Here is an 18,642-nt window from a genome sequence, read left to right as displayed (position 1 = left end):
CCTTTTACAATGACCTCAAAGTGTTATTTTAAATCTGCTCACCTGAGGTTTCCTAAACCGTGGGCAGAGAAACTCAAGATTTCATTATAGGAATTTAGACCAACGTGTGGTCTCCTTCTGGTCCTCAAATTGGGACTAAAGCACTTAAACATTTACAGTCGTAAAAACAGATGAATCCTCCCACCTAGAAATGAACCTTCTGAAAGGAGGTAAAGAAAGACTGTAGGTGCATGGGTGGGGTTATAATTTAAATATTCCAACTTTTTTTACTGGCTAAGGAAGATATCTAATGTTGATTAGACACCTGTGCATATCAATCTGGCCCTAGGAGCTTTCCGGGTTTTATTTCAATTAATTTCTACTTTAGAGCTAAGGAAACAGGTCCAGAGAAGTTAAATTATAATTAACTACTTCATGTCTTTATTTCTGCCCTAGGAATAGAGAATATAAGCCTATCTCATATAGGATTTTTGAGATAGATGCTGTTGACATGGGAGCAACACTGGGCTGAACCTGCACCCAAATATGATCCTGGTTTTGAGCTGATGTTTAATCATTTGGAGCCAGGAGAGTGTATTCAGGGCCCTGGTCCCCAGTTCATACATTTAGAGTTTCCAGGCGGTCCTCATCATGACGATGAAATACACGTCGGTGTCGATGGACGCGCTCACCCCCGCATAGTAGTTCATAAACTCCTCGGGGGTCACCTGCAGGGGAAGAGTTAGAAACAAAAACGAAACTCGGCTTCTCCCCAGCCCGGTGAGGGCCTATCTCCAGTACCTGCGAGTGAAAGGACATTTCAGTCAACGGCGTTTTCGTGGCCGTAGCTGAGGAACAGATCTAGAACAAAAAAGTGAAGTTAGGGTGGCGGTGAGAGGTGGCAGGGGGAAGAAGTTTCCAGACCAGCAAGCTAAATGGAAAGTGAGACACAGGTTCGCTCTCTGGGCCGGCAGAGGCCCATCTGTTCAGATGCGTGGGCCTGAAACTCAGAGAGAGCCAGGGTTTCGTAGCGGCAGTGAGCACTCTCCCTGCGACACGCCAGGAGCAGCATCTCAGTCCTTGTTCAGGGTGAGTGGCGCTTTCCTCTCACAGCCTGGGGCTCTGAAGGGTGGGTAGAGAAACGCGTGTCTCGTTAACCATGGCAGCCTGACTGGGGAGATCACAGGGCAAGTCTGGTTGTCCACATACGCTCTATAGCATACTGAAAGCGTTTTTAATTACGAGAAATTTCAATGTGAGATAGACTTATAGTCCCTCAAAGGCTAATACAGTCCTAAGAGATTTTTAAAAAAATATTTATACTTCTAACATTTACACATGAAAATTTCAAAACTTAGATATTTCAAAAATAAGAAATGGAAGTGTCCCCCAGTCAGGGTGGGGTTTGGGGATAGAACCCGAGTGAGGACGGTCTGCTTCACACATTATTCGGTTGCTTTCTATCTCCGTACAAAAGGCTCCTGGTGCCCTGGCTGCCCTGAGAGCCGAGTGCGGGGGTGAGTGCAGGGCCTATGACATCACCCTGTGACTGCTGCAAGCCCCACAGGGCCTATGACATCACCCTGTGACTGCTGCAAGCCCCACAGGGCCTATGACATCACCCCGTGACTGCTGCAAGCCCCGGTGACCTCACGCTCCATGAGAGCTAAGCCTAAATTACTAAAAGTTCACAAACTCGAACATCCGTCTTGGCTAAGGAGTATGCTAACTTTCTTGTCTCATTCTAAATTCTGTCTTATTTGGATACCAACTATATTTTTAAGGATAAATGAGAGCACTGGCTTCGAGCGTAACTATAACTTTACCGCAAGAAGTCTTAATGTATTAAATCAACTCAATTCGAAAAAGATAAATTAGGGGCTAATTATTCCCTTTATAAAAGAATTTACCATGGAGTTCCTCGGCAGCAATAGATCCCTACGCATTTAAAGTAGGATTCAACGTACAAAAGTTTAAATCCCACGTTACTTTTCAGAAACACTTTCATTATGTCTATTAAGTGAGACATCCCTGTAAAGCCCTTAACATGATGACCAGTAGATAGTAAGTGCTCAATAAATGGTGCCCAGATCCATGATTATGCTAATTGAGGTTAATGTGTATATTATATTTAGTAATTAAACACAGGCACTTCAGAATCTTTTAGAGACAAGAATCTCAACTATGAATGTGAATAAGAGTCGTCTGGGGCACTTATTAGAACTGTACATCCTTGCGCTCCACCACCCAAAAACTCAGATTCTGTAGTTTTGTGGTGCAGCCAGCAATCTGCATTGTTAATACAAACCCCAAATGACGATCATGCCCAGTTAGAGCTGAATGTCAATACAGAGCCTGTGATACTCCGTCTGTGATAGTAAATGCTGTCACTGCTAGATCCCCAACGATCCTTCCGAGCTTCACATGGCCTGTTAAGATAAATGTCAAGAGGGACAGGGGTGGGAACTTCAAATCAGCTGAATCACAACAACTGGCTACAGAGACCTGGGTTAAAGCAGAGGGCAGCTGAGGTTCCCCCGGCAGCGAGGAGGAACCACCTGCAGAACGGAGGCAGACACAGCCTGAGATCCATGCAGCGTTGGGCTAATTTGGGGAAATGGCAGTTGACTATGTTTCCACTGCCATCTCACAGATCAAAGACCAGAGATATTAGAAGAAAACACAGAGTTCCGTTATTTCTGTCCCTAAGCATTTGGATGCTCTGCGGAATCTGGGACAACCTCCCCTTTTTAAAAAATTTTTTTAACTTTTTAAAAATTTATCTTTATTGTTACAGGTATTACAGATGTCCCCTTTTCCCCCCATTGATCTCCTCCACCCCCCGTCTGTCCCCCTCCCAGGGCTTCTCCACACTACCGTCTGTGTCCATGGCTTATGCATATAGGCGCAGAAGTTCTTTAATGCATCTCTCCCCGCCCACTCCCCCACCCCCCTTCCCTCTGAGATCCCTCAGTCTGATCCATGCTTCTGTGTCTCTGGATCTATTTTGTTCATCAGTTTATTTGGTTCTTTAGATTCTCACATATGAGTGAGATCATGTGATGTTTGTCTTCCTCTGACTGACTTATTTCCCTCAGCATAATACTCTCCAGGTCCACCCATGTTGTCCCAAAGGGTAAGAAATCCTTCTTTTTCGCAGCTGCATAGTATTCCATGCTATGTAAATGCACCACAGCTCCACCCACCCCCTTTTTTTTCAATCTACCTCTGCAATCCCTTCAGTCTAAAGTGGAGAACATGTCTCTGTCCCTGGGAGTTAGAAATAAAGGAAAGTTCTCCTTGCTCTCCTGCTCACAGGGCACACCATGAAGTTTCATGGAAAAAGTTGGGGGATATTCCCCAGGAAGGGGGAGGCGTGTTTCCTCTTCCTCTCACCACCATCTCTTCTTCCCGCCTCCCCTCACTAATCCTTCTTGTGTGGCACAGGGGTGGGGTGGTCTCCCCAGGATTCTGCCTCTGCTGACTATCAACCCAGAAAAGAACACCCTTCCCCCATCACCACAGCCTTCAGGACACCTAAGAGCAGAACTGGTCCTGGGCCCAAAAGTCCCGTTCACGGCTGTGGATAAGACACATGACATTTTGGTCTCCGTCTAACTGTAATTATAAAGATATAATTCCAGACCCTGCCAGCTAAGCCTTTGTACCTTGGAGATAACAGTTACCGGAGAGGGGGTAGTTGCTTTTGTCTCTTCTTTTCTTCTTCTATTTTTAATTTATTAAGGTGACATTGGTTAATACAATTATGTAGGTTTCAGGGGTACAACTCTATGACACATCATCTGTACATTGTATTGTGTGTTCACCACCCCAAGTCAAGCCTCCTTCCACCACCACTTATTCCCTCCTTTACCTGCCCCACCCCTTTCCCTCTGGCAATCACCCTGCTGTTGTCTGGGTCTCTGAGGGTGTTTTTGGTTTTGCTTAATCCCTTCACCTTTGTCACCCAGCTCCCAAGCCCCCTCCTCTCTGACAGCTCTCAGTCTGTTCTCTGCATCTATGAGTCGCTTTCTACTTTGTCAGTTTGTTTTGCTCATTAGATTCCACATATGAGTGAGATCATGGGGCACTTGTCTTTCTCTGACTGTCTCATTTCATGGAGCTTTAAGTGTACTATGCTTTGGAAATGCAAGTTAATCTCAAAGCCTACTAAAGATTAAATCAGGGTAAATCTGTTATCTGGCATTCCTTTCACTGAGAACGTCCCTTAAATGGCATTTCCGCAGAGCACAGTGTGATGACAAATGAGAACTTGTAAAAAAGGCAGCAATGCCCTGAAATGCCCTATGGATCATGTTCCAAAAATGGAATTATGGTCTCATTTTGAAGTCAAATATGTTTTATTATAGTCCAATTTGTCGGAAAGTGGCCAGCTGTGTATGGTAAATATGGCAACCATGAAATGGGATGTTTAATCAAAATACCAACCTCTCCAGGTGGTGGGGATTTAGTGTGTGCAGATCCCCTGCTGATATATGTGTACACGTGCACACACACATGTGCACACACACACACACACACACTTTTTTTACTGCTTTAGTTCTCAACTTTCTAGATAGTCCCTAAGGAAATATTTTACTCCTATTTATAACTGTAAAATACATACTTTTAAGGCTTTGGACCTATTTCCTATCTATTTACGACTACAAATCGGGCAGAAGAAATTTCCCTGGGACGGAGCCCTCCTACTCACCAGTCCATCTTTGTCATAGGGCGAATCGAAGTTATCCAGAAACTTCCTGAACACTTGCTCCTCCGACCACTCTCCGTTCTGGTACTTGGGGTGGTGTTTGACGTTGTACACCCCCCGCAGGTCCTCGATGGTGATGACGCCGTCGCCGGTCTTGTCCAGCTTTCGGAAGGCCTGCATGATCACCTCCTTCCTCGCCCGGGACATCGGAGGCTAGAAAGCAGAAAACACACACACACACAGAGGTGCAGGAGCAAATGAGCCGCCTCTTAGGCGAGGTGACGAAGTGTCTTCCTCCCCTCAAGGACCTGCAGTTGTTCGGTGCCATCAAACGATGCGCACTGAGCTCGCTCCCCAGGCCCTGGGCCTGTCCTCTGTCCCCCAAACCTCGGGACAGCCACCGCCCGTGAATGTCCCGCCTGCCACTTACCCTGAGCGTGAGGAGGAACTCGCTGTAGTCGATGGTCCCGCTCCCATCCCTGTCGAACCTGCGGAAGAGCTGCTGGGCCTCGTCCCTGTCCATGACCACGGCGTAGTCGTGCAAGCCTTTCTCGAACTCCTTGAAATCCAGGGTTCGGTTGTTATTGTCATCCATGATTCGAAACGCTCTGAAGGAAACACACACCAAAAATGGTTTTCAAAGCCCACGAAGGACAAGGTTAAGCAGGGAGGCTGCAAAGGAAGGCCCCTCCCGGGGGTGTTCAAGGTAAGATGTAAAAGCCTCCGGTTCTCCTCGGAATCCCCTTCCCGAAATCGGAGAGCCCCCTTCCCGGCAGAAAAAAAGATGAAAAAAAAAACCCCTTAAGCACTGTGTGATCCCAATTCAGTGACACTCTGCCAAAGTGATAAGCATGGTAGGGAGATGAGGGAGGCGGGGGAACAGGGGAAGCACTGGCGTTTCTGCGGCCCTGAAACCACCCTGCATGGCATAGAGCGGTGAGTGCAGGTGCTAAGCATTTGCTAAACTCCCCAAAAATGTGCAGGACAAAGAGGGATCGTTAATGCAGACAATATTTTATTTTAATATATCTTTATTGATTTCAGAGAGAGGAAAGGAGAGGGAGAGAGAGAGATAGAAACATCAATGATGAGAGAGTCATTGATCAAGCCCTCAACCCGGGCATGTGCCCTGACCGGGAATCGAACCCTGACCGCCTGGATCCCAGGTCGAGGCTTAACCTCTGAGCCACGCCCAGCCGGGCTGCAGACAATATTTTAAAAGTTACCTAGGAGGTCGGGGGATCCCGGATGCGACAAGTGAATCTAACTGCACTGCCACGGTCCGCAGCAACCTCACCAAGGGCGGGTGGGTGCGGGTGGGTGCGGGTGTGGCTCACCCAGCGTGGGAGTGAGGAGCGTCTGTGAGGCTGGAGGCGCCTCCCTTCGCCCCAGGTTTTCCCAGCAGCCGCCCTGCCCTGCAGCAGACGCGGCCTGGCTGAACCGGGGACTAAGCACCAAGTACGCTCACAACGGCCCTCAGAGCTCAGTTCTTCCAACTCTGCGTTGGCACAGAGCTGAGAGCCCAGGAAGAAGAGACTTGCTCAAGGCCACACTAGAGTTCGCTTCACCTGGCTGTGTCCTGCTTTTCTCGCCCATGTCCCCGCCACTCCCAGGCCCGGGTCCTACCTGCCAAGTCCTTTGATGCCTGCGGAGCCCCTGGCCAAGCACTGCAGCCGGAGCCTTTCGATGGGGTCGGTGGCCGTGCTGAGCTTCTTCCTGGCCTGGATTGCCATCTCTCGGTCATGGCGCGCTGTCCCCGCCATCTGAGAGGGAAGCCACAGCACATCAGCGGAGCTCAGGCCTTGTCACCTGCCTCTGGTGGTCAGGGTGACCACAGCCTCGATGAGAAGGAAACTTCCAGCACGCTCTCTCATTCACTTCCTGAGGACAGCCTCAGACCTCCCAGGATTTCCCATTTTCAGGTCTACCGACTGCCTGTCGTATTTATGACTTACTTCTCTAGTCCTGAGGACCTCGCATGTCTCCAGCTGGGACAATAGCTTCAAAAAGACAGCCACTCCTCAGTATGTTTTCACCTTTTTGAAGCCCTCCTACCACCATAACAAAGCAGCCCCATTTTTCTCATCCCTTTTTGAGCCAACCTTCTATGCTTTATTCTTTTGTTTAGAATTCTTCATTTTTCCTTTGACTCCATATTTGGCCCAACCATTAATTATTGTTGCTTCTGTCTTCACTGAGATTCTCAACACTGGGGCTTAATGATTTCTACGAGTAACTAGTGTGTTTTCCTTGATTAACAGGTTAATAATGTCCACTTAACACCTAACTAGGTTGTCAGGAAAGAAAAAAGGTGAATAGACACTGTCTCTCTCTCCTGACAAATACAGGGTGTCCCAAAAAAATGTAGATACACTTTGAATAATTATCCATTCTAAATGGGTTAAATCTGAAAAGAAAGAAACATCAATTGAGCTATCATAAAAAGTGTGTCTACTTTTTTTTGGACACCCTGTAGATGTATATTTTCTTCTACAGTTTGGCTTGTGTGTTTTAAATATTCAGAAGTAGGACGGAAGGTGGATGTGGTGAAGCTCCAGCTCTTTGGGGGTCCGTGAGCAATGTACAGACTCCTGCAGGTTGGCCGGGGTTGCCAGAACCTGCACAACAGTGCAAACACGGGCTGGAGCCTGGAGACCCAGGTTCTAGTCCTGACTCATCAAAGGCTCCCAGGCATGAATCTCAGGCCCTCTGATTCCTCCCCCTCTGTTAAACAGAAGGATTCATTTGGTGATTTTGAAGTTCCATTCCTGCTCCAAAAATCACCCATCTTTATATGAGCCCACTGCCTCAGTAAATGGAGCATTCGAGATATTTCTTTTTAGTGTGAGTTGTGAATGAAAAGAGCAAGAGAGATTGATTAGTATACAGAGAACAGCATTCCAGGTACAGAAAAGCGGTGTTAGAATGGATCCGCCTTGGACTCGAGGGCTCCTCTGCTGGCCAAGTGCTAGCACCTCCCCTGAGAGCCACATAAGGATGGGACTTGTGTCCTCTATGGCTCTTTCCCTCCAATACAACCCATAAGGTCTCATTATTTAACCTTAGAGAGGGAATCTCAGGCAGAAAACAGGCAAGAATAGGTAATTCAGGGATGCATATGCTTGACTGCATTTCCTAAAGCCCTTCCCCAAAACCAAGTGCCAGGCTCCCTCCCTCTTGACCCCTTTTTCTGATTCCCATCCTATAGGTGAAGACAGAAGTAATTATTCTCAGTTCTCAAGGGTGCCAGGCCAAGAGAAGGCCTCTGCCTGTTCTGTTCCAGCTGTTTTGCTCTGCCTAAAGCCAACGGAGCCTTCCTTCCTTCCTCCAGCACCGAGGGCAGAGGTTCCTGGGGCTCCGGGTGGTCACACACACGGCTGAGAGCCCTCCCCCACCTCCTGTCCAAAGAGCAGGTTCCAAACAAACACCCAATAAGCACACCTGTGGCCCGCCTTCCTGGCAGCATTAACTTTCTTAGAACCTGATCCCAAGCTGACAGCTCCCAGAGCTTGTCCCCAGCTTCCAGCCCTAACGCCAACCCCGCAGAATCCCTCAGCTGCAAGCAGATCCCGCGTTCTTTTACAAGACCAACAAGACCACCACTTCACCCACCCAGCCACCCCCTGCGCCTTCACTTGTCCTTGCCTGTGATACTTCCTGCCCCCAACCATTCTGCTAGTGGCACCAGCCCGGCCTCATTCTGACCACGCCCTCCTAGTTCTCTAACTGCACCTCAGGGTCTTCTCCTTCTTGTGCCCTTGTCTTCACTGCCCTTCCCCTTTGCTCAGTGCTACTTGTCCAATGGTTGTCCCCACCCAGTCCCCTCCATGTGCTCGTTTCCACTACTTCTCGCCTGCCTTTTCCACCTTACTCTACTGCTCTGGTTTTCCACACCAGGCATGGAGGCAGGTGGAGATGGAGAAAGACATAGATTGAAATCCCAAATGGGAGAGAAAGATCCGGCTCTCAGATCTGAGAGAGACAGCGAGAGAAAGAACCTCTGTGGGCCTCTTTGCACACCCTCAGGATAATATTACAACCTTAATTGCTAACATTTATTGCACTCCCACTACATGGTAAGCATGTATACAGTCTTCACAAAACCCTAGTTGAATTGAAAACAGGGACTCAAAGAAATACACGTACGCCATTGTTCACGGCAACACATTCATAATAGCCAAAGAGGAGAAATAGGCCAAATGTCTATCCATGGAAGAATGGGTGAACAAAATGTGGTATATCCATACAATGGAATACTATTCAACCACGAAAAAGAATGCACTACTGATACATGCTACAACACGGATGGACCTCAAAAACATTGTGCTAAGTGAAAGAAGCCAGACACAAGATGTTACATATTATATGGTTTCATTTATATGAACTATTCAAAATAGGGACATTCCCTACAGACAGAACACAGAGTGGTTATTGCCAAGGATGAGGGGAGGATGCAATGGAGAGTGACTGCTCAATGGGTGTGGGGTTTCCTCTGGTAATAATGAAAATGTTTTGGAACTTAATAAGTGATTGCACAACATTGTGAATGTACTATGCATTTTTAAATGGCTAATTTTACATCATGTCAATTAAAAAAGAAAACCTATGAGTTAGTTATGACCGCTATTTCTATTTCACAGGTTAAAAAATTGGGTTACAGAGAAATCAGGCAACTGGCAGGGCTCCCACAGTCCATGTGGATCCAAGTGAGTCACACACCGTCAGGACTGCAGGACCCTGAACGATCACCCAGCACTAACTCTCCCTTTGACCCTCTTGGGAATGAAGGTTTCGGTAGATAAAGTAACTTGGCCGTAAGTCCAGGTTGACACCCAACACAGGCTTCTGACTCCCGAGCAAGGGTCTTTGAACTCTACCACCTTGTGAAATGATGCAAAAGAATTTCAAAGCACAGTCTGACGGTGCCCACTCATAGGAGAGCAGAGTCGATCATTCTGCCTCCTGCAGCCAGCCCTACCCAGTGACTGTACAAGCAGTTACCCCTGGAGTCGAATATGCTGTGTTCAGAAACAATTCTACATTCTCCCCGCCAGCACACCATGATACTTGAAATGCCCTTACTAAAATTAAATTCATTGGGGTAACATTAGTTAATAACATTATATAAATTTCAGGTGTACACCATTATAATCCGACGTCTGTGTGCTCTGTTGTGTGCTCCCCATCCTAAGTCTAGTTTCCTTTTGTCACCATATATTTCACCCATGTCACCCGCTTTGCCTTTGAATAGCTTAGAATCTGAAATTTGAGTACTTAAGTCCCGTAACTGAAGCTGCACAGGAAACACAGGGTTTACTAAGAACCAGGGCTTCTGAAGTCAGGGTCGCTTAGGTGGGGTCTTGGTGAAGAAGGGCGCCTTTTGGGGTTTCTCAAGTCTGCACTAAGGCACCAGGGCAAGAGTCTGTCTGCAAACATGTGTCACCGAGATCACAGCACTGCACAGAGCGCCCCTGACCCCAGAAGACCCTGTCTGAGCATCCAGGAGTCCGCGCTGGTCACAGCAGGGCCCTCCAGCCTGGCCGGTGCCCGACCGGATGCACGTGGCCGCAGCGCCACCTCCTGTTGGCATCGCGTCTGCGCATTGCCCCCGGGCCAGGTGTGCTTTGGGTCCCCAGCAACATCTACAGTGCTCAGTGAGCGCTGGGCCCTGAGCGAGGCAAGGGAAAGGGGCAGAAGAGAGACAGTGCTAAGGGCCTGTGGGCAGGGGGGGTGCAGCCCCACCACTTAGCTGCAGCAGGTGGGAAAAGGGGGCCACTGCCGTGGAGCGGGGCTTTCGGAAGGCTTCTCAGAGGAGGAGATGTCTAAGCTTTAATCCTGATGAGAGGTGGTGGCTACTCACTCAGGCTAGGCCGTGGGGATGGAAGAAGGAAGGGCGATGTGTATTTCCCGAGTGCTTGAGGGCAAAGAGAAAGAGAAAAGAGTATAATGGGGGAAATGCAAGTATTTCAGTGTGACTGGAAAATTAGGGGTGTGTGTACTGGGTGAGATAGAGTTGTTGAGACGGGAAGGGAATGTGGAAAGGGGAAATTTGGAGACAGGTGAAACCGGGCAGATCACAAAGAGCCTGGGACACCGTGGTCAGGAGTTTGGGTTCCATACTGAGAGCAACAGGGGACCCAGGGGGTTCAGGTGAGGGGCGCCAGGCTGCTTTGTAGGAGAGCCCTCTGGATGCCCTGTGCAGGTCAGGCAGGGAGGTGGGCTGGCCAGGAGGAGATGAGAGGCCACGCTGGTGACAAGTGCTGCTGACAGTCAGATGAGAGGTTCTGCTGCCTGGAAGGAGGTCTGCAGTGTGGACAGAGAACATAAAGCGGCCTGAGATGAATAACAGTGTGCTGTCTGAGGGAGAGGGGGGACCCCGGGGTGGCATCCAGGGCTCTTGCTTGCTGCTCCCCACCTCTAGCCCCAGAGGTTGGTCAGAACTGATATTCATGGAGCAATGAAATGCAGAGGTCTGGAGATTTGGGGCGCAGGTTGAGTGTAGGTACTGGCAGCAAAGCCAAAGGACACTATGTGGCAATAGCTGCCAGGTCTCCTGGGTTACGGCTCCTTCATGCCACTTCCCTGGCACACAGCTGCCTGCGGCTGCCAAAGCCCTCTGTCTGCCTGGGTTTCGAGAATCCTTGTGGGACGGGATATGGAAATCTGACAGTGCATGGAGGTTTGTCTCTTCACGATGCTCAGCGGGGTTCATGGGAGTCCTCCTGCTGAATTCAGGGACAGATTTAAACCCTTTGGAAGGGAGGGAAAAACCTCCAGCCCCAGGTTGCACTTTATGGAGTTGTCTTTGCTGCCTCCTAGTGGCAGTGAGCTGAATTACGCATTCTAATTCTCTCCCTCTCTTGCTCTCTCTTCCCCCCCACCCCACCCCCAATGCTGGGTTGAGTCTACAGCCCACAACCTGCAACACAGAGGATGATCTTAGAGCCAAAGAAGGCACCCCCCCCCCAAGGCATCCACAAAGAGAAAACATCAAGGGCTCCCGCACCCTCTTTCATGTAAAATCCAAAGGCAACCTCTCACTCTGCCCTCTGAAGAACCCTCCCCACTTTGGTTTCTCTGACACTACACCCCAGCTTTCCTCTTTCAGGAAAAGACAGCTGCATGAAGGAGCTGAAGCAGGTGTGGGGAGCTCTGATAACTTTAGAGAGCTGGCCTGGGTACGAGCGGAGTGGGAGGGAGCACATCCAAGTATCAGGAAGGCACTGCAGACGTGTGGATGCAGAGGGCAGACAGGGGAGTCCTGCTCCTCCTGACCTGCACCCCCACCCTCACTCCCTCCCGCCAACAAGGGCGAGCAGGCTCCTCTGGCTGGGCAGGGAGGTCCCTGAGCAGTCCTTTGCACCCACTGCTTGGGGTGCTGAGACCAGACAGGGAGACAGCCTGCACTGTGAGGAAACTGTCCTGTCCAGGAGATGACACAGCCCAGCCTGGGAGAGCCACCTGCAGAGCAGCCCACTCCTTCCAAGGCCTCTCCTGCCTCTGGGAGCCATCCAGCCCATTTCCCCCACAGCCAGGGCCTGTAATTATTTTTACCTTAACCTTTTTCGGAGTCTCTACAATTTCAATACCTGTGCCACTACATTAGCCATTTCAGTAGCAAGGGCCCTGGAGCTGCTATAACAGTTCCATGTGATTTCAGAAAACATTCTGCTCTTTAGAAAGAAGAAAGGAGTAAGCCAATGTAAAGGGCAGGTAGCTACTGATCAGACTTGTAGGGTTTCATGCTTGTTCCCCGGAGGTGGGGAACGTATTTGCCTTCTATCAAGTTCACATCCAAGTCCAAACTGTTCCCATCTCTGCTGGCTCAGTCTTGACCCTGAGCACAGGGACCATTCCCCATGGAAATGGCAGACATGAGGCACCTTCACTCTTTGTCTCTCTACTTGGGAAGCGGTTTGTAAGATGAGATTTTGATTTAGACTCAGTGGAGCTTTTTGCACTTGAAATGTCGTACAACAGACCGTGTTTGAAGGCAATGGTTGCCACCTCTTCTGACTCCAGTTCCTTCAATAAACTAGCTGTTATTACATGGTAGATAACAAAAACCTGGGGTTCCTTAAGAAGTGTCCCCTTAGAAAGTGCCCCTCTGGAATAAATATTAGATCCCAGTGCTCAGAGTAGCCCAGCAGGAGGCTAGGATATCTCTCCTCTGAGTCTGAAATGAAAGACTCAGACAGTTTGAAGAGAGATGTGGTTTCTGCTGTAGAATACTGGAAACCCCCAAAGAGATATAACGACAGGTGTGTGTTAGTGTTGTTGACATCATGAGAGTTCCTTCATTGAACTCATCTGTTATTGTCATTAACTAATTATTAATATTAATAATAGGAAAAGAGCAAAGGGGAAGCCAGACATTATAAGCATGGTCGTCGGGGCAGCTTCACCAGGAAGCTACAACTTCACACTCCCCAGGGAACCACTGGTCCATTCCCTGCCGATCACTGGGGGAAGGGATCAAACAAAGGGGGAGATGGGTGCATGTGCAGTGAAGTCCGAGCAGCATGGGGAGGGTGACTGCCTCTCAGTCTAGCCTGGGGAAAAATGGGTTGGCTAGGGAGTGGACCCCATCAGAAGCACTGCCTCATGTGGTGGGTTCTATGGCAAACTGCCCCCCCATTTACAGGATGTCAACAGGGACTCTGAGAACCTGGGCCACTTGACTGAGAATGCACCACGGGGCAGGGGCCGAGGCAGGACTGACTTCCAGTTCTAAGTGACCACATTCAACAGCTATGCCAAGGTGCTGACAAACTGCTTTGGGAATTCAGAGAAGGTCCACAAAATGAAAAGATGGAAGGAAAAGCTTCAAGGAAGAGATTGGCGTGGCACGCTAGAAGGATTTCACCGCAGAGGAGGCTGCGAACATCAGTACAGAGCAAAGCCAGGACACCCGCGGGTCCTAAACACGCCCCCCTCTCTCATCTCGGGGTCCTTGCTCGAGTTTCCAAAGCTTTGAGGCGTAAACTCCTTATTGGCAGGGAAAATTTCACTTAGTCTCTTCCTTTTGGAGCCATAGTTTTTTGTTTGTTTAATAAAGTGATGTGACAGGTGGTGGTTTGTGTTTTGAAACCTAAACTCAAAGCTACTGTGCTAATTACCTTCCATAACATTTATTCTTTTCCCAAAAATCATGTTAAAAATTATTTCTGCAATGTATAAACGTATGACACATTTTGTTTTGGTCTGGATTGCCAACTTCCACATAAGATTTAAAGTATGACAATATTTACTCTGTACTTAACACACAAGTATACTATGGAAATAAGATGCCATTGAAGTCTGGCATCTTGCCAAATTTTCTCTGCACCAAGATGCATTTTCTCAAGATGTTTAAAATACATGTGTCAGCCACTGTCAATATGCAGGTATTCGCAGGGCCCCTCTCTGCTAAACTATAGTCTTTTATTCTTTCTACTGATCTTTGGAATATGAGTTAAGTCCTTATTTTAATGTTTACGATATGACCCAATTTAAGAACATATAAATATTGTCGCCGTAAAGTATTTACTTCATAGATCTTTTTGAAATTTCATATTATTCATTCAACCAGGGTTGGGAGTAGAGCCCGGGAAGGTGGGTGCCTAAGGCGCAGTGTTTAAGGAGGCCCTCAGTCTCAGGATTGTGCAAACGTCAGCCTTGCGCTTGCCCAAGCCTGAGCGTGAGTGCTTCCTTAAGCAGTTTGCCCCAGCTATCTCCCTCGCCTCCCCCTAGTCCTGGTACAAAATTCAATATAGGCTTAGTGAATACTTATTATGTGCCACACAGTAGCAATAAATGAGACAGCCAAGGCACTTTTCAGGCACTTACCCTCCTCAGGGTAGTTTTAATTTTGTTGCATTTTAATTAAAGATGATTTTCCAGGCACTGCCAACTGGCTGATTCAAAGGTCAACCAATCTCTCTTCTTTAATACATCCCATTTTCAGTTGGGAGCATGTGAAACAAGTTCTGGCCCAAAAGACTCACTGGAAGTTCTGAAGGCTTTGGGAGGGCTCTCTCATCTCTCTCTCTCTTTTTAATATATCTTTATTGATTTCATAGAAGAAAGGAGAGGGAGAGAGAGATAGAATCATCAATGATGAGAGAGTCATTGATCAGCTGCCCCCTGCACCCCCCCACTGGGGGTCAAGCCCGCAACCCGGGCATGTGCCCTGACCGGGAATCGAACCCCGATCACCTGGATCCTAGGTCGACGCTCAACCGCTGAGCCACGCCCGGCCGGGCTCTCTCATCTCTTTGTCTCCTCCTGCCTTGAACAAAAATGCAACGTCTGGAGCTGTAGCAGCCTTCATGCAATCATGAGGGAAGGGCCAAGGGAATCGCCAAGATACCAACTTAGAGCCCTAACATCTCTGAGCTTCTGAGTCAGCGTAACCACCTGCCTAACTTCACACTCCTGTTATGTGAGAAACATAAGCTTCTATTTGTTTAAATCCATTGTTGGTCAGGGTCACTGTTACTTGCAGCCAAGTTTTCCTGTTACAATTGGCAAATGCTTATTCCTGCGGTGTTTGGGTTGGCCCTAGATAGTGACCTTTACCTGGGTAAAATAACTACCGACCCAGTGTGAGGAGAGGTTCAGCTTCCCCTGCGAACTGGGAGGAGAGGTGAAGTCACTCCATTATAACCTTTTCTTTCGGTAGCATTTTATCTACATTTAGCAGCCTCCCTGCATTTTTGGCTATGAAAGAGAGTGAGAGGAACTGCTGAGCACAATATTCAAGGCCCCATGTAACTAACACAATGTGCTCCAAACTCAGGTTTATCCAAACACAGAGGGCCCAGGGTTCGGGGGTCCTTATCATCGTGAGCTTCCCCGGGAGGCCCCAGAGGCAGCAGCTGCTCACTAGCACTCCCCTGCTGTCTCCTGTCTCGCTCCCCGCTCTGCTCTGCCTTGAGTCTCTGGGGTTTTTACCAAGAAATTACTTGCAATCTGTCCTGGGTCAGGCAGCCAGCCAGATGGAAGGTCTCAAAGAAGCAGAGTAAAAAAATATCTAAACTACACAAAGGTAAGCAAAGCTTTGGCTGGATTTGTTTTCCAAAAAAGAACAAAAGAAAGAGTTTGTCTCAAGCTCCCTGGTTTCAGTGACTATGTTCTTAGAACCAACCAACCAGGTAATTTTCAAATGTCCCATTTTTTCAGGTTCCATGAGGGCTTGGCCCCAGTGATTTCAAACCTACTGACAGACAGGACAAACCCCACTGTGCATCTTCTTCCACTTGAAGACGGGTATAAAGCCCATTTGCCCTTTTGCAACATTAATCACCAAAATCACTTACTTGTAACTATTTTTACAGTCACTTAGAATGCTTCTTTTGGAGTCACTGGTCTACTGAATGTTTATTTTATAGCCACTTAGAAATCCAGTCAATTATTTGTATCCTTCATGCTCTAAACTGATATTTCCAGAAAAATCAAGAAGTATAATGGGTAGAAATCCAATGCCCCAGTGTCAGCATCAGTGTGGGTTGGCTTATGGGATAGACTTGTAACCAGCTACTCATAACAGAAACAAGTTGTCTACGAAAATAATAGTTTTATTTTCCTCTCATGTATAATAAAGTCTGAAGGCAATTGAGGCAGTCACCAAGGTCCCAAGAAACTACTATCTTTTTACTTCCTCAAAGTTGCCTAATGTTACAAAATAATCACAGCAGCTCCAGCCATTACATCCACACTCCAGACAGCAGAAAAGAGAGAGGGGTGGGGGCAAGATCACACTTTCCAGATGAGTCAGTCCCTTTTAAATGGTTCCCAGGAAGACTCCACCCAACCCCTTTCACTTAAATCTCATTAGCCACTCCTGCAAAGAAGGCTGATGCTATGGTCTGAGTGTTCATGTCCCCCCGAATTCATGCACTGAAGTCCTAACTCCCAAAGATGATAGTGTTAGGAGGTGAGGCCTTTGGAAGGTGCTATCTGTGTCCGTGCTATCTACATGAGGACTCAGCGAGAAGGTGCTATCTCTGTACAAGAAGGCAACCCTCACCCAGTCATACCGGTGCCTTGATCTTAGGCTTTGCAGCCTCCAAGACCGTGAGAATTAATTTGTGTTGTTCATAAGCCACCCCATCCGTGTATTTGGTTACAGCAGCCGGGACAGACTAAGACAACTGGAAAACCTAATTTGGGGCTGGGTACCCTGCCACCCTCCGCGTCCTGTTTATAAAGACGAGGAGACTGGCTATTAAGTAGGAAACTGGCAGGTTCTGCCACCGTTGGCAGAAGTGTCCTTCCAGAAAGTTGGTATGAGCACTTTCAGCTCTCTGGAGCCTGGGGCTTTTGGAGACATGGAGCAGCCAGATCGCCCTGATGGGGGAAACTAAGTCCTGGGAGCAGACGTTTGCACATGGACGCTTTCTCATTTCTCAACCTCTGATTCCTCAAAGCAAACAAGATCCATCTTTCCATGGGCAGCTATCAAGGAGACTCTATGTTTAGGCCAACATAACCTAAAATGAACTTGACCTGGGGACATCCAACCACAGCCCATTGGCCAAATCTGCCTGTCCACCTAGTTTTATAAATAAAGTTTTATTGGAAAACAGCCACACACACTTATGTGTGTAATAGCTTCCTTGATGCTGCAATAGCCAAGTTGGATAGTTGCACCAGACACCTTCTGGCCCATGGAGCCTGAAATATTTGGTATCTGTCCCTACATAGAAACAATTTGCAGCCCCCGGGGACCTTACTAAAGGTAACAATCGGAATAAGGAACATTGATTAAGCACTTGCTGTGTTAGGCTCGCTGATAAAAGGGTGGCCTGTGTTTTACAAATTATTCACAGTCGGTTTGTTGAGAACAGAAAATGGGTCTGGTATAGAGTAAATTTTGATAGCTCTTATAGTTCGCAGAGTGCTTTTCTACGTGTATTAGAGGAAACACAGCTATTCCTGGGCTACAAAATGAGGAAACGGAGGTACAAAGAGATTCAGGGCTGTCCCGGTTCAAATGAAGTGGCTGAACTGAGGTTCTGAGCAGGGTCTTTGGAACCTGCCACCTCCCCAGGGTCTTCTGTACACTGCACACAACATGTCAGAAAAGGTTCATGTTTTTAAGTGAGTTGCAACCAACCATTTACATGTAAACACTAGGACAAGCTTATTAACAATACTGAGCCCAAAGCACACTTGGTCAGAACATGGACACTGTCAGTTGCTGGAGAGCTGTCGCCTGGCCCCTTCCTCTGTGTGAAGCTCTTGTCGAGGTCAGGTGGGGTGATGCACACACACACCTGAGCTCCCAGAGAGAGTAGGGGCATCTTCCATCTGTGACAGGCAGTTAGACAGACATGAGAGAGCAAGGACAATGGGCCAGGTACAGAAGGTCATCTGGGTGGAAAGCCCTGGGTGCCTAGCAAAGGACAATTGTAGGGTGGGACCTTGCTCCCAGGGTGGCCTTTCTTTCCCTAGCATATCACTGGCCATGTAGGTTGGACTCCCTGAGCTTTCCCTCCTGGAAATAACATCTAGGCCTCAGTTGTATTTCAGCTCCAGGCCCAGAAAAGCAACAAACCCAGGCACAGCTGACCTCAGGGCCAGCTGCATGGAATGGTGACCGATCTGTGGAGACTATAACGCTGGAAGGACACACCTGGAAAGCTGCTGAGTAGTACAATGAGATCTCCCCTAAAATCTCCTCCCTTAAAACCATTAGGACAGAGGACCGAGAGTGAGGATCCAGCTCCCTTCCTCCCAGGAGCAGCCCAGCAGAGCCTTTCCCTGTCCCTTAGCCTCACCCCCCGCTCCCCCCAGCATGTTACCATTACCTTCCTCACTCCCAAGCTCCTAGGGCCCTTCCTTTGCCGCTATAACTTGTTTCCTAAGCCCATTTCTTCTAGAAATTACTTCTTCCACCTCTGTGATTTCACCACATCAATGTTCTCTTACAGTTCGGGCCTTGGCTCTGAATCCTCTCCTAGCCTGAG

General features: G+C 48.2%; 1 protein-coding gene across 1 annotated transcript; it reads right to left on the bottom strand.

The window, feature by feature from the left end:
- Positions 1-461: 461 nt before the first annotated feature.
- On the bottom strand, positions 462-6,453 carry CAPSL (calcyphosine like). The gene is made up of 4 exons (XM_016224759.2): positions 6,317-6,453; positions 5,121-5,298; positions 4,694-4,903; positions 462-707 (listed from the first exon to the last, which is right to left on the bottom strand). The coding sequence occupies exons 1-4, from the start codon at positions 6,451-6,453 to the stop codon at positions 606-608; spliced, it is 627 nt and encodes a 208-aa protein (XP_016080245.1). The 3' UTR covers positions 462-605.
- Positions 6,454-18,642: the final 12,189 nt, after the last annotated feature.

This window comes from Miniopterus natalensis, chromosome 3 (assembly GCF_054644295.1).
Source record: "Miniopterus natalensis isolate mMinNat1 chromosome 3, mMinNat1.hap1, whole genome shotgun sequence".
Taxonomy (NCBI): Eukaryota; Metazoa; Chordata; class Mammalia; order Chiroptera; family Miniopteridae; genus Miniopterus; species Miniopterus natalensis.
The sequence above is the reverse complement of the archived record's forward strand: the minus strand, read 5'-3'. Positions and strand labels throughout refer to the sequence as shown.